This window comes from Kogia breviceps, chromosome 18, assembly GCF_026419965.1.
Source record: "Kogia breviceps isolate mKogBre1 chromosome 18, mKogBre1 haplotype 1, whole genome shotgun sequence".
Taxonomy (NCBI): domain Eukaryota; kingdom Metazoa; phylum Chordata; class Mammalia; order Artiodactyla; family Physeteridae; genus Kogia; species Kogia breviceps.
Window position 1 is genome coordinate 23,085,365 of NC_081327.1, and position 17,106 is coordinate 23,102,470.

The 17,106-nt window shown below is 35.3% G+C and overlaps 1 protein-coding gene across 2 annotated transcripts in view; it reads right to left on the bottom strand.

The window, feature by feature from the left end:
- The window catches only part of ITFG1 (integrin alpha FG-GAP repeat containing 1), a 267,360-nt gene that overhangs the window by 246,296 nt on the left and 3,958 nt on the right, over positions 1–17,106 (bottom strand). For both annotated transcript variants that reach the window (XM_059045665.2, XM_067018203.1), the window contains 3 exons: positions 13,251–13,396; positions 12,044–12,101; positions 10,752–10,826 (listed from right to left, as the gene is read on the bottom strand). In XM_059045665.2, coding sequence (XP_058901648.1) covers positions 10,752–10,826; positions 12,044–12,101; positions 13,251–13,396 — 279 coding nt within the window. The remainder of the gene's footprint in view (positions 1–10,751; positions 10,827–12,043; positions 12,102–13,250; positions 13,397–17,106) is intronic.

A 17,106-nucleotide genomic window follows, 5' to 3' on the forward strand; every position in this document is an offset into this window, starting at 1 on the left:
GTGTCTATTTACCATTCTGCTGACTACCAAAGGTGGGGGGAGAAAGAGCTTTTACTTCTTTCATGGTGCATTTTAAGATGACTGAAAACTGAAGTTGCCTAAGATAATTAAATTTTTAAAAATTTAAAAATTTAAATAGGTGAAAATAAAATTCATTTCTCCTTTTGCCTTTAATGTTGCTCTTTATACACAACATAGTTTTTCAGTAAGCAGACACCATATTTTTCAAGCAACTATACCCATATAAACTATAATTTCCTTAACTCCATTTGAATGCCAAGGTCACAGATGTAAACTGCTCTGACGACAAAGGAAGAAACAGCAGAGCTGAAAAAGTAGGCAGTTCTGAGTCATGTTGAATCTATCTGTTGACATTTCTTGACCTCTGTAGAAAATTCCCATTACTAGTTTGTTCCCAACAGGAAACATAATTATGTCAAGGTGTTCTAATTTATAGGCATCATCACCTTTAATCTCAAAGAATCGCATTTATCAAAGGATGAATTTACATGTAATTAATGTCAACTGTAGCTTTTAGTTGCCTATTATGGTAACTGCTCTTAGAAATGACTGATAATCCACTCACTTTTCAATGATCAGCCTACACTGAGTTGTCATTATTTAAGATACCCAGGTAAGGGACTTCCCTGGTGGTGCAGTGGTTAAGAATCCGCCTGCCAATGCTGGGGACATGGGTTCAATCCCTGGTCCGGGAAGATCCCACATGCCATGGACCAACTAAGCCCGCGCGCCACACCACTGAGCCTGCGCTCTAGAGCCCGTGAGCCACAACTACTGAGCCCGTGTGCCACAACTACTGAAGCCCAGGTACCTAGAGCCTTTGCTTCGTGACAAGAGAAGCCACCACATTGAGAAGCCCGCGCACTGCAATGAAGAGTAGCCCCCACTCAACACAACTAGAGAAAGCCCACGCATGGCAATGAAGACCCAACACAGCCAAAAAAAAAAATACTTAATTTAAAAACCAACAATAACAACATTCATGTAATACAACTGAACTATTAAAAAAAAAAAAAAAGATACCCAGGTAAAAGCAGTTACTAGGAGATGGGTCTAGCGTGAAGATGGATCTAGCATGCTTCTCTAAGCTGCCTAGTCTAGTGGTCTTGAAAACTTTTGCTCCAATAGACTCTTAAAGAATTTACAAAAACTATATCCCTTAATACCTTGAAGTTCATTTCTAAGAAAGTAATATAAATATTTTCAACATTTAAAATAGCTACAAAAGCACGTAATCTTTAAACTTATTAGAATTACTGATGGGGCTTCCCTGGTGGTGCAGTGGTTGAGAGTCTGCCTGCCAATGCAGGGGACACGGGTTCGTGCCCTGGTCTGGCAAAATCCCACATGCCACGGAGCGGCTAGGCCCGTGAGCCCTGGCCGCTGAACCTGTGCGTCTGGAGCCTGTGCTCTGCAACAGGAGAGGCCACAACAGTGAGAGGCCCGCGTACCGCCAAAAAAAAAAATAATAAAAATTACTGATATTTTAAAATAAAATGATTACTCTAATTAATGGAACAGAATATGGAGCCCAAAAATAAACCCACACACTTAGATAGTCAATTAATCTATAACAGTGGAGGCAAGAATATACAATGGAGAAAAGACAGTCTCTTCAATAAGTGGTGCTGGGAAAACTGGACAGCTACATGTAAAACAATGAAATCAGAACATACTCTAACACCATATACAAAAATAAACTGTAAATGGATTACAGACCTAAATGTAAGACTAGATACTATAAAATTCCTAGAGGAAAACATAGGCAGAACACTCTTTGACATAAATCACAGCAATATTCTTTTGGATCCATCTCCTAAAGCAAAGGAAATAAAAGCAAAAAGTAAACAAATGAGACGTAATTAAAACTTAAGAGCTTTTGCACAGCACAGGAAACCACTGAAAAAATGAAAAGACTACCTACTGAATTGAAGAAAATATTTGCAAATGATATGACTGATAAGGGATTAATATCCAACATAAACAGCTCATATAAATAACTCAACATCAAAAAAACAACCAACCCAATTAAAAAATGGGCAGAAGAACTGAACAGACATTTTTCCAAAGAGAAAATGCAGATGGCCAACAGGCACATGGAAAGATGCTCAACCTGGCTAATTATCAGGGAAATGTAAATCAAAACCATAATGAGATATGACCTCATACCTGTCAGAATGGCTATCATCAAAAAGAACACAAATAACAAATGTTGGTGAGGATGTAGAGAAAAGGGAACCCTCGTACGCTGTTAGTAGGAATGTAAATTGGTACAGCCACTGTGGAAAACAGTATGGAGATTTCTCAAATAAAAACAGCTACCATATGATCCAGCAATAGCACTCCTAGGTATATATATCTAAAACAAAAACACTAATTCAAAAAGATATGTTCATAGCAGCATTATTTATGAAAGCCAAGATATGCAAGCAACCTAAGTATCTAACAACAGATGAATAAAGAAGATATGATATATAAATATGTGTGTTAATATATACACACATATACATACACACAATGGAATGCTACTCGGCCATAAAAAAGAATGAAATTTTGCCATCTGCAGCAACATGGATGGACTTGAAGGGCATTATGCTAGGTGAAATAAGTCAGACAGAGAAAGATGAAAACTATTGATATCACTTGTATGTGGAATCTAAAAAAACAACAAACTAGTGAATACAACATAAAGGAAGCAGGCTCAAAGATATAATACAGAACAAACTAGTGGTTACCAGTGGGAGAGGGAAGGAGGAGGGGCAATATAGGGGCAGGGGAGTAAGAGGTACAAACTATTAAGTATAAAACAAGGATATATTGTACAACACAGGGAATAGAGCCAATATTTTATAATAACTATAAATGTCATATAAACCTTACAAGCTGTAAATCACTATATTGTACACCTGTCACCTTTATAATATTTTATAGCAACTATACTTCAATAAAAAAATAAAAATGATTACTCTTAAAAATATATTCAGTAGAATATAGATACCATACTGATTATTATCCACCATCACCCACATACATCCACAAACCACATAAAAAAGCTCTTCTCCTCTTTATCCTTGGACTTGTACTTCTATTCTATTTCTGTTATAGAACTTTATCATGATGTATATGATGTAAAATGTTTTTATATCTGGTCTTTTTAGTGATCATGCTATCATATGTCTCCAAAGAAATGTACATCTTCAAACTGGTATTTAAATTGGCTTTATGCATCCAGCTGTTTTAAAAAAAAAAATCTCTTTGAGGTTGAGTTACTTTAATTATTACTGTACAGTTGATGAAAAAGCTTTGATAGCTTATTAAATCAAGGGTAAAATTTCACTGGAAATGCTTTTGAAGGAATGAATGGAGCTTTAAAATATATCAGTTTACTTATCATTAGAATAGCATGACACTGCTAGAATGAAAGAGGATTCAGCATAAAGTCTACTCCTTTTCTTCATCTTTATAGATACAGATGCTAAGAAATCCTGTTCATATATGTGCATTAAAATCTCCATGGAAATTTAATATTAATATTAATTTTTTAGGTATGATAAATACACTGTCATTATGTATTTTAAAAACATCCTTATTTTTTAGAGATATATACTTAAATGTTTATGGATTAAAAATGTCTGGGGAGGGAGTTAGAGAAATGAAGGAAAAGTTGTGAATGAAATAAGACTGGCCAAGAGTTGCTAACTGTAGCTGAATGACAGGTGTATTATATGCAAATTCATTGTCCTATTTGCTCTACCTTTGCATATGTTTAAATTTTTCCATAATGAAAGTAAAAAAAAAGAATTTAGAGCTGCTGATTTAGCTCATTCAATTTATGCAAAATGCCTGGTATATAATCCAATTAGCAAAGCCAGTCCTCACTGTCAAACCAATCTCCAAATGAAAGTTATTTTCTGTCAGAAAGAGTTTGACCTCATCTTTTCAATTCAAATAAATGTGTTAACATGTGTTTCAAGGAATATTACAAAAACTGAGAAAAGTACAGATTATATATTGTAGAAAAGATTACTAAAAGCAGTCAAAATTAAGGTAATTTTGATAAAACTGATTTATCTATTTTCATAAAATAAGTTATAAAAACAAGATAGTAAAGCAACTTGCTGTTTATCTTTAGTGAACTTAAAGCACTGCAATGTAAAGTACAGCTAAAATAATTTATAATACAATAAGTATGATAAAAGACATATTAGTCCATTAAATGTATGTGAATACTGACTCTGGTTATCTGGCTTTTGGAGTAAATGAAAACAGATTATAAAAATGAGAAATCACACAATTTCTTTCTATTTCTTTAGACATACCAAATTTTTCCCTATGACTTTAATAAATGAGAAAGGTATATACTATAAAAAATTATTTGGCTCAGGTGCCAGCATGTAAATTTATTTTCTATCAATAGGAGAAGGAAAATAGTAAACATTTCATAAGATATTTGACTTTAAATGGAATTTTCTTGATATGATTTGATAAAGTAGATATTAGCTACATTATAGAAAAATGCATACCAAATATGAAAGAAATTATGTAAAAGTTTTATCCATAGGTTTGGTAGTCCTTGAGAACGTTCTGGTCACATCTGAAACAATCACTGGCATGATCCCAAACTACATAGGCATGAAAAGTACCCTCCTTCCATTTAATTATGTGTCTTAGGGATAGAGTACTAAGAAGAGCTTAAAGGTCTGCTTTGCTGAATTTGGTGTTTCTTACGGATGCTCTCTGCTGTGCTCTCCCAGGACGCTCTCTCAATAATTACAGATGCTTTGACAGTAGTCAGGGAATGCAGGAGGCAGTCATTAAAAAAAAATCTGTCATTACTCCAACCCCACTCTAGCACATCTGAATTCAGAACATCTCAATGTGGATCAAAATGCTTTTTGCTACCAAGCTTCATCTGAAGAGAAATAGGAAGAAGAAATAGAAGAGGAAGAACTGGAAATTCTATTAGTTTAGTATACCTGTGTTACGTGCCATACGGGTTTTTACTCCCCAGGAAATGTATAATTAGTGAGATTTAGGAAGGGTAAAGAATATGGCATTCTTATATGAAGGAGTAGAAAGTTATAGTGAAAACAGGTACGTTTTCAGGCTCATCAATTTTAGGTAGGAGTACCTACGAAACCTGAGGATCTAGTTGGTTAAATGATCTGTGTTTGCATATTCCTTTGCAAGTCTTTACTTATGGTAAATAAACACAACCTACCATGCTGTGTATCCAAAGATGGCCACATTATTTCCCATCCCACATGCTCTTTTACATTTCAGTTAAGCCATGCTCACATCAACAGGTAGAGTACATAATCCTCAAATTCCCTAGAATATTAGCTAATTCTTTGATTAGAATGCCACAGAAGTGATGCTGTTTAACTGCCAAGACAGGACTGAGCCTAAAAGATATCTCCAGCTTCTGTCTATACTCTTGTATTGCTTCTTCTTGGAAAACAACCACTATGCTATGAGGAAGTCTAAGTTAACCATGTTGGAGCACCACCAAAGGCCCTCTGTGACTATAACAATGGTAATGGCTATACAGAGTTGAAGGCTGGAGCAAAGCCTTTACAATTTGGAAGACCAAGATTCAAATCCCAGATCTACCATTTATTTACACTGCAAGCTTACAGTGGTCACTTAACCTTTGAATTAGCCGGCTCCTTGACAGCGCCTCTTGAGCTACATAGCTACCTGTTGTGGGAAAAATATGAGACAACTGATGGAAACTGCCGACCCCAGTTACTAAGTAGATATTTTAAAAAGCAAATAGGCTTAAGATTCTCTTTCTTCTCAACCTTCCCCATCCAACCCTGAGCGTCACAGAGGACAATAAGCTGTGCAACCCTGAGGTATGCCTCTTCAAGAGGGGCATGGGGAAGAGTACAACACATGAGAGAAAAGTGGGAAAAGAAGCATGGCTGAAGAACAGAGTTACATTGGTAAATACCTGATGGGTTATTCACTCACTCTTGGGCCTCTATTAGAATTCAAAGGTATGGGTCAGACCAGATAAATCTTAAGGACCTCTTAGAAATAGCACCTTATGTTCGTAAGAGAAAATGTGGCGATTTCTTTCAGCCATATCCTTACTTTGTCCAAATGTTCCTACCTCCACAGGGTGTGCAACAGTGATATTACACCTAAGAGACGGCCCTAGCAGCACTGGCTCCTAGGGCACACAGACAGAAGAGTAGGCAGTCTGAGGAGAAGCATAGGCCCCCATCTCTACTCAGGACTACTATGGAACTCAGGAACTCACACAGCTCAGAGCCTAGGCCTCCAGACTGTTAAAAATCAAGTATTTGTAGGGCATTTTCAACAGCACATACATTTTTAAAACATACAATAGGACTCTAATGAAAGAGAACTTAACCTGTATTTTCAGGAATTATAAATTATTTTGATTCATTTTATCCTAAATTGAAATGATAATATATACCAAGCTTACTCAAAGTCTGCTCTATACACATAGCTTCTCTAACTGTGCTTGTTTTTCTTTTTCTAATTTTTATTGTGGTAAAATATATATAACATAGAAGTTACCATCTTTACCATTTTTAAGTGTACAGTTCATTGGTATTCTATGCTTGTTTTAAAATGGACTTTTTTCAATACATGCAAATCGTAATAAAACAAAATGGTTTCCTCTCAAAGAAGGAAACAAAATTTTGATACATGCTAATAGAAATATGTTGAATTCAAAACACTTTTAAATATCATCAGTATTAATGATGAACAATTACTGTTGAATTCACTTGCACAGAAACTCAAAAGAAGCTCTCTTTCTAAATGATTACTACAAAGAAAACATATTTAAAAAATTGTAAGATTTAACTAAAAGCAAAGTGAGTAAATTTTGAGAATAACCTCTTAAATTCACGTAGAAACAATCAAAAGTTCACTTACATACAACACTGCCAACCAGAACATAAAACAAAGCAGTATGATAAATCACCAGGGAATCAAGGGTTATTTGAGTCCCCGAAAGCTTCTGGTGGGACTCCAGGAAATAAAATTATGGATCCTTGAGTAACAAGCCACTTGAAATAATCACAGCATATACAATTCTAAGTTATCCGCTAAAACTTACACTATTTCTGTGGCTTAATTTTGAAAAGAAAAAGATTTAGTCGAGAAACGAGAGAATCAATGAATTTATCTCCAATAGCAAAGTTTCTTTAGGAAAAGAGAAAAGTTATAAAATTGATGCTCTGTTTCCATGGAAATACCAATAAAAAACTTATTTCTTAAGTCCTAATAGATTCCTTTAAACAACGTTCAAAATAAAAATGGTGTATAAGGTGAGAAAGGGAGGGGGTTGCTAGGGGAATTCTAAGAAAATATGAATCATCTCAAAGTTACCTTTTTCTGTTAAGACTATGAGTACTAATGCTGATTATAAAGTTAAAAGCTGTCCTGATCGGGGCTTCCCTGGTGGCGCAGTGGTTGAGAGCCTGCCTGCCGATGCAGGGGACACGGGTTCGTGCCCCGGTCCGGGAAGATCCCACATGCCGTGGAGCGGCTGGGCTTGTGAGCCAGGGCCGCTGAGCCAGCGCGTCTGGAGCCTGCGCTCCGCAACGGGAGGACCACAACAGTGAGAAGCCCGCGGTAAAAAAAAGCTGTCCTGATGATTATTTGGTTTTCTTTTGTGTTATAAATCTCTTAATTTTTGTATTTTTTCTAAACAATAGATTTAAACAAATATCAGTATTTCCTTAAGGTAAATATTTGCAATATTTTCTGTAATGCACCAGCAAACAAACAAATCAGCAGTAAAAATGAAGGGTGATTTAATAAATCAGTCATTGGTTATAATGTAAGAAGATTACATGGAAAAACAGGGATTTATTCCTTCTGAATTGAGATTAAATACCTATATTTAAATAGAAGATAGTTTTTTTCTGTCAATGGAGGAAAAATATCCACTCACATAAATAAGTTAAAAATGGCTGCTTTCAGCGCCATTAATATTCCATTCAAAATATTCATGCAAGTGCTTGTGAAGTAAATGGAGTATGGCAAAAGTGCTTGTTTGTCACATACCTGGATTAATATTCCCAGGTATACAACTTGGGCCTGACCCAGTAATGTGCTTGAACTCAGTATATAGGTCACAGAAAATATGAACAGACCAACATTACATTTGGCTTTGATTAAAATTACAGCTACAAGTGTTTTCACGTCAATACTAAAAACAATATCCTGAATGCTTATGCAACATCAGTTTCAAATACCCTTTTACAGAAAATGCTCATTAATAATAACCTCATCACTGCAAAAGCTGCTCTAACACTTAATAGCTAGGTGTTATTTCTAAGTAATGTGGCACATTATTACATTATTTCAAGTCATTATAAAGTGAGGTGGAGGCACAAACTGAATCCTCACCTTTGTACATTTAACACACTTCAATTATCTCTGGCACCACAGCAGAGTAATTAGCACCCTTCCTGTCCCTATCAGATAACCCCCACAGTACCAATTAAAAGGGATTCTTCTACCTATCACTGTTTCCAGCTTAGGCTGACCATCTGCACCTTTACTCCAGCCGAACTGATCATGCTAGTTTTACCTGTGGGCAATCTCCTGTTTCCATGCCTATACTGGGCCACTTACAGCCATGGGCTTTCCAGCACAATCCCATGGGAGCATTAGCATTCTATTTAAAGATCATTGCAAAATTTCCCATAAAATTAAGGTGCTAGCCTAATTTAATTAAATTTAAGATAATCTTGGGTCTGGTATAAATAAGCATAATATTTAAGTTGCAAAAGTCGGTTAGATTCCTTAATAGATCAGACTGGGCTGCCAATCAGAAGTCATGTAAATGGTCCAAAATGTCAATACTAATGGCTTTGTCACTTATACACCTAATCATATGTCTGTAACATAAAATTGATATGGCGAAATACATTTTTCTTATTTTAGTAACATATTAATGCCTGCCCCCATAGAGACATATTCAGCGTTCTGTTGTCTGAATAATGATAATGCTAGCAATAGTCATCCTAACAATGCTCTTGACAAAAATTCTTTTCTGTCAATTTTTATAACTTCATTTTAAAAGTTATCAGGACAAAGGTTAACAGGCAAATCTTAGATACAAACTTGTTACCTATAATATGGTTAGCCACTATTGTTTAATCTGTAACTGAAGTTTAAATGAGAACTATCATAATAGTAGAGAATTACTCTAGTATACTGTAGTATGCCAGAGAATAATGTATAAAAAATAAAAGTGAATATATCTTTAGGCAGAGTAAGTTTTTAAAGAAGCATCAGAGGAAAAAAAATCTAACATAGAATTCAGAACAAATAAATAAGCTATGACATTATCACACAATATCTAGTAGTCTTTACTTTTTCAATTATCTTCAATAGCTGTTTCCGAAGTTTAAATTTCCAAAGGTCAAACACACCATATTAAAAATATTCCAAGTATTTCTTTCACTAAAATGGAGATTACCATGAAATAAACCAGGCCAGAAGTGACCATCACATTCTCAATCACATGTCTACCCAAGACAAACAAGCAGGGCTTGCTATGGTAGGAGTCACCTGTGCCTTCCCCTAGCCCACCCACACTCAGTTTCTCCCAGACATGGCCGCAAAGGCAAAGCAAGATCTCCATCCAGCTGGTCTCTAAAGCAGGGTTCTCTTCCAGGTATTTTTCAAAGTTTGAGGAAAACAGGTTTCTCATTAAAGATTCACAGCAAGTCTTTCAAAGGTCACTATGACAAGCATAAAAACACTCATATTCTTTATGGAAAACTTTTAAGAAAAAGTGATAGGAAATGTAACAGTTTCACCTCAGAATAGCTCACATTTTGATAATTTACTTGTCTCTGTGCCTGTGCATCACATTTCAGAAACTAATCATAAAAATACATTACTTCTCCAAAACACAGAGGGAAAATTCATTAGATTTATAGTACCTGGGAAGACAGATTGATAAAGGTGGTTCTCTGTACTTGCTGGAAAGTCAAAAAGATAAATAAATGTGTTCTGTACTCTTAAAATGTTTGCCTTATCAAATACAGAAAAAATTAACCCAGTTGAAGGAATCTCATGAAAAGTATCTTGCTATCATGAATTCCTGTGTTAGGAAGACAGTTCTATTTAAATCTAGAGGAATTATAATGGAGATCTTTGAATTGCAAGATTCCAGGCAGTTTTCCCTAAGAATGGCATTCTTGGATAATAAGAGAATCCTAGCATACAAACTGGTCAAGGATAGAGTATACGTGGAAAAGTCTCCAGAGCTTAGAGAAGGAATGTTTATATTTTCAGGCAATTATTAATTGCTCATTGAACAAAGAAGGAACAAGGCTTATCAATGAACATCTGGGAGCTAACATGACTAAGGTAGAGAATTCAATCAAGACGGCAGCTATCCATACTATTTAAATTAAATCTTTCCATTTCTAAAAACATCCAATGAACCAATATGTAAATGGGGACTTGCAAAGTTTGTATCTCTAATTTCCAGAGGGATAAAAGGATTAAACTGGCTCTACACAGAAACCAGTTGCAGATCAAATCCATAGTGTTTGAGAAAGCTTATATGTTGACTAAATGTCTTTTTAAAAATCTTAAACAAGGATTTCCAATGAGCTGGAGTTTTTCCCCCAATGGTTAAAGCAATCAGTTCACATAGATACACAGTCCCTCCAGCAGCAACATGTACAACTAATTACATGGATATAATGATATTTACTCACCCTCCTAATAGTATCTGTGGCTGGCTGGATTCATTTGTGATACCAAATATATCAGGAATTAAATCGGCATTGAAGCTAAAAAGAAAACATTAAAAACATTAAGCAGCTATTTTATTAAATTCTCACTTCTAATTTAGTTTAAAAAAAAAAAAAAACTTTGGGGAGGTGTGGTAGACATACAACAGTCAGTATCTGTTGCAATCAATGGAATGTCAGAAGTGACATGTTTCACTCTGAGGCCAAAGTGTTTAATTTTCGTTACTGGACCCTCCAGTCATCTTGGCAACGAGAAGAACATGACGTTACAGCTCCACAGACGATGAGGCCTGTAAGACACTATGAGAGCTGGCAAAAGAGCCTATCACTGACCCACACTGGACGTGCAGTGTGAGCAAGAAATAAACTTTTGTTGTGAGATTTTGGTGTGGTCTGTAACCTCTACATAGCCTAGCCTGTCTCTGAGTGATAAGGAGACCGTTATTTCAGAATCATGACCCTCCTTATTTAGTCAGATGTGGGTTAGGAGAAATAACCCACAAAAGTAGTACCTAGTTGGTATAAAAATTTATACTAGCCACTGAATATTGTAAAAACAAAGAAAAACATCCAATTATAAAAGAAATCAAGCTGAGCACCTTTAAAAAGATTAATCCGTGAATTAAAGTTCAGACTTCTAATGGTTACTGACCTATTGATGTATGACTATGATTTTAATAACTGTACAAAAGGCAGCACTGGAAACAAGAATGGGGCTATACATTGTTTACTCCCCGAAATCATATCTACATCATTACCAGAATCCTAACAGAAATTTGGATTAACTTTATCCTGGCACATGAGTCTACTTTGAGGAGATAAATGATAATACTAAGGAAGAGTTGTGAAAAGGACAAAGTTTCTCCTTAATATAGAAATCTTTCTAAGTCTCTAGAGGAAATCCTCTACGTTTCGTATCTGTCAATCAAGCACTAACAGTTTTATCCAAAAACAGTTATCTTAGTTCTTTGAGTAATGACATGGCTAGGATCAACAAAGATCCATCATGGACACATTCAAAGCTTTTAAAACAAAACCAAAAAGACAAATCTCTCCCTCTTTGCAAAATAATGAATTTCACCTTTCTCTTTCTTCCATCATGGCAAATAAATATATAATTAAGAGGACAGGCCCCTATCAGCTTTAAAGGGAGAATGAATTTAGAGTCAATACAACTTAGCAAAGTAGTTGCCTATGTGAAAGATTTTATGTTTTTAAGTTTAAAATCATTCAAAGGGAAGCAAGCACATACTTACTCCATTATTAATGGTTCATCCTGAAAAGTCCTATTGAGTATGGTCATATTGCAAGGATCTGTTAAAAAAAAAAAAAGAAAATATATAAACGAAAAGGCATTTTATAACACATTATTTTTGATATTTGCACTTAGGGAAAAATACTCTTTCATTCTTTTCAAAATTCATCTCTAATTAATTCCAGCTATTAGCATTAATGAGACACTATATATCTAACTTAAATGGACATCAAGTTTGTAAAGATAAACTATTGGGAGAGTTTATTCTACAGTGAAGTTACATTATAATAACTTCCTTTTGAGTCTTCATTCTGAAAATCTCTTAGATGAGTCTTCTTTATATACAATTTAGCAGTAGAGCAGTTGACAATTAAGGTTTTGATATAAAGAACCCAATACATGCAAAACTACTAGACTCTAAAACGTCCATGCCCTCCTCTCCTCCTCATTTCTTCAGTCTGGCTCCATGAACAAAGTTGTCCATTTAGGTATAATTAATTGGCTTTTCAGATAAGACTTGAAGATTTGTGGGTAAATATAGTAGACTGACTCTCAACCTTTACTCTAAACTTTCTGTGCTTTCCTGTACTGGGGAGACTAGAAACCAAAAATAGCATTTCTCAGATATCCTTGCATTTAAGATTCTAAATAAAATGTAAGCCTTGCTAATTAGATATGGTGAGTTTTGCAAGGCAGGAATGAGGTGAAGGCTGTGTTTCTGCCATTTCTGTCTTAATGTCTGACCAAATTGTAAGTACTAAGAGGGAAGGTGCATGGCATCCATTTTGCTGGTAAGCAAGTGTCATTTTGGCACCTGCTGTGCAACTTGCCACTTTCTGATGGTAAAAAGGCAGTAGCTTCTTTGAAGGCTTTGAGGATTGTTCCTGAAAGTTCAACCTCGTGTGTGTTCTTTAGCCATCACAATAACTCTGTAAAGCATAAAAACCCTTTAATAAATTCTCTCTTCCTTAAGCTAACAGAGTAGATTTTGTTCCCTGGAGTTGACTGCAGACCAGTTCTAGGTTGAAAAAGAAGAACCAGAAAACAGACTTTTAAAGAAGTTTTTAGAGACAATTACTGACACTCAAGAACTACATTTTTGAACTGATTTCTGAACATTATTTTTGGTACATTGACCTAAGAATACCAGGCATATTTCTCCTTTAATATCCAGTGATAAATATTAAAAACTCTTAAAACAAATTCACCTAAGGTTTGATTCTGTCCCCAGAAGATAATAGCTCCTAATTCACCATTGGCATGATTTTTGGGAAGATATGTCAGAAGAACATCCATTTGTGAATCTCCATCATAATCCCCCGGGACTACACTTGTTATCAATGTACTGTGATTCCTGAAACAAACATGTTAATAAACAAACATTCCAGTAGAGCTATAATAGAAAACTACACGTCTATATTTATACCATACAAAAATATTTTCAATGCAAAATTTAAAAATTCACAGAACTGATTAATTACATTCTCTTCTTTAATAGCTTATCATCCTTCATGTATGTAGGCCTCTTTGGTTTATGAAATAATTCAGTATGAACGCAGAGGGTTTTAAGAAACAAGAAAAAGCTGAAATATTTATTAAGAGGAAGCACAGTTTTATGTTCAAGCATTGGCTTAATCCTTTCACCTAGTTCTTTTGTCAAAGATACCAGGACATATGGATGGTGTTTATATGAATGGAGGCTCAAAGGACTTCCCTGGCGGTCTAGTGGTTAAGACTCTGGGCTTCCAATCAATGAGGGGGTGGGGATTAGGTCCCTGGTCGGGGAACTGTAGCACGGTGCAGCCAAAAAAAAAAAAAAAAAAAAAAAAGAAAAAAAACAACATAAATGGAGGCTCAGTATCAATTGCTAAAGCACTGAGGGTATCACCCTCATTTTATAAAAGATATTATCTATAGATTACTTAACTTTAGATTTTAATGCAGATTTGAAATTTACAGTGAAAACTAGTCATTTTATTTCAAGATTCACAATGACAAATAAGTTCTTTTTGACCAAACCTGGCAATACACTATCAAAACATACATACCTAATTCTACATTTTTAATAATAAAATATTCTAAAATGGTTTATATTAACCTTGTAAACTTAACAAAACATTCTGGAGTCTTGTCATAATGTTGTCTGAGTGACCCAATCAAAAAATAGGCCTTGGGCTTCCCTGGTGGTGCAGTGGTCGAGAGTCCACTTGCCAATGCAGGGGACATGGGTTCGTGCCCCGGTCCGGGAAGATCCCACATGCCGCAGAGCGGCTAGGCCCGTGAGCCATGGCCGCTGAGCCTGTGCACCCAGAGCCTGCGCTCCGCAACAGGAGGGGCCACAACAGTGAGAGGCCCCCGTACCACAAAAAAAAAAAAAAAGCCTTAAATTCAATTTACATTTAATTCTACTTAAGAACAAACAGCAAGACAGTAAGTTTACAAACGGCCTATGGATAATTATTTTCTAAATGGCATCAAGAATATAAAAATATATATAATAGGTTTTACTTAAAGTGAAAATGAGGAAAATACTGACAAGGGTAAGAATAAGTAAGAAAAACACATAATAATAGCTTTATTTTAATTCAGCTACTTATTATGTCTCAGATATTACATCAAGTACTTAATAGCTATTATCTGATAATCTCCATCACCTGAAATAGGTATCATAATTCTCACTGAACAGACCAGGACACTGAGGTTGAAGTAGCTTTCATTGTTAAACAGCTAGTTAAATGGAATAGCTGGAATTCAAATTCAGTTGTGTTGGCCTCTAAAATTGATCCTCATTATGATAAAATATTTTTTGTAATGCCAGTTTCCTCAAAGAATTCCACCAATGCTTTAACCTTTCCATGAAAAATAGCTGGTCTTTAAAAATGATGATATAGCAACTGCACATGTAGCAAGCTGCATCTAAGTGTATACCTCTGTATGTGTACCTGTGTATGTATGCATGTGCAGTCATACATATGCTGCACATACCTGTTAGTAATACTTGTCCAAATAAATTAATGATTTGGGGTCAAAAAGTACTTGAAATAGACAGTAATATATTACAAAGAACTAGATGGGAACTTAACCTGATCAGGTTTTATTCCTAAAATTGCCCTTCTTTATGGTTGTAAAAATAGGAATTAGAACTTTACAAAATAACAGACTGACATACGAATTTATCTCTTCTTCTTTCAAAGAACCTACTAAAATGATATGGAATTTTTTTTTTTTTTTTAAAGCATAACCCTCAAAGACAAAGAGATCATGAAAGGATCTGCATTAGCAGGGCAAGGAAATTACAGTTGACCCTTGAAGAACACGTGGGGTTAGGGGCACTGACCACTTGCAGTTGAAAATCCATAGCTTGTATAACTTTATACTTGGTCCTCCACATCCTTGGTTCTACATTCACAGATTCAACCAACTGGGACAGTGTAGTACTGCAGTATGAATTTAGTGAAAAAAAATCTGTATGTAAGTGGACCTATGCAGTTCAGATCCATGTTGTTCAGTGGTCAACTGTAAAAGCTGAAGTGCTTGGAGAAAAGGTTCAAGAAGCTTTTTGCGCTGGAGAACCTATGAAAGGCTCAGAATTTGGAGTCATCTGAGATAGCAGAAGACAGAAGTAAGGTGTCAGGCTGAAAACACCTTTTCTGTGATGGTCCCTTCTCCCTCTTGCTCAGCATGCCAATAACCAAGTAGTTTACTTCTGGGAAGTTTCAGGCATTAGAGATGTAAGTTACAGGAGAGGGTAAGATATTGGCCTTATGCTAACAACAGGGAGTTAATGGAAAGTCTACAAAGGACAGTTTGGCCCTTGCCCCCAACTCTGTCAAATTCCTAGGATGCCAGTCAGCCAGGAACATATCCACAGGGTAGGAGACAGGAGGTAAGTCCCATTACACAGAGTTTCCAATTAGCTCTTTAGTACCTTATTCTTAATATAGTATAATAAAGAGTTACCTGCCTTTTAAAGAAAACTATGAGTATTAAAGAGAGCCAAAACAAATACCAATAAGGAATCTGAAAAAAACAGAGATAACAGAGGAAACAAAAGAAAACTTCAAAACCACACTTGAAGACATAAGAAAATACATCCATTTAAAAAAAAAAAAAAAGAACAGCATGCTAAGAGAAAAGAACAATAAGATAACAAAGAAAACTTCTTGGAGATAAAAAGAAAATATGACAGCTAACATAAAAATATTCAATAGAAAGCCGAAGATAAAATTAAGAAAACTTCCCGTGGGGAAAAAGACACAAAATGACAAAAACAGAAATGAAATAAAGAAATAAAGGATGCAGTTAGGCAGTCCAATAACCAACTAGTAGCAATTCCTGAAAGAGAAAACAAAAAAATAATCAGAGAAATAATATAAGAACATTTCAAAAAGGCCCCAAGTACAGAACTCTCCAGCTTGAAGGGAGGCTAGAGTAATGAACGAAAAATAGTCTACACCAAGACATATTATGAAATTTCAGATAAAAGGGATAAAGAAGAGACCCTAATAGCTTCAAAAATTAAAAATAAGTCATATTTGAAGGATTAGGAAAAAGAATAGCAATGGATTTAAAACCAGCAGCTGATGAAGCTAGAAGACTACAGGCCAATCAAAGAGTGAGTAGAAAAAGGTTTTGGAAATGGAGGGACATACCCATGCATCCTTTCTCAGGAATTTCTTGAAGGATACACTCCAGTGAAGTAAATGAAGAAGCAAAGAACAAAATGGCACAGGATCCAAGAAATAGGGATCAAACAAAGAATGACAAAGGGAAAGTCTCCAAACAGTAACTCTGCAGAAGGCCTACAGAATGAATTCAGATTGTGGAGGAGTGCAAAGGACTCAATGGGGAAAGAAAAAAGCACAACAGGTATGATGGAACATCTGCAAAGAAATTAAGGATATGTACACAGAAAACTGTGCAATTTATTTTTTAAAAAACAATCATTTACTCTTGCAGGGAAAAACCATAGTAAAATGAAATACTGTATACTGCTTGGCTCTGAAGTACACATAATCTACATGGCCAGAATTTATACAATGATTACTGACCAAGCTAAAATAT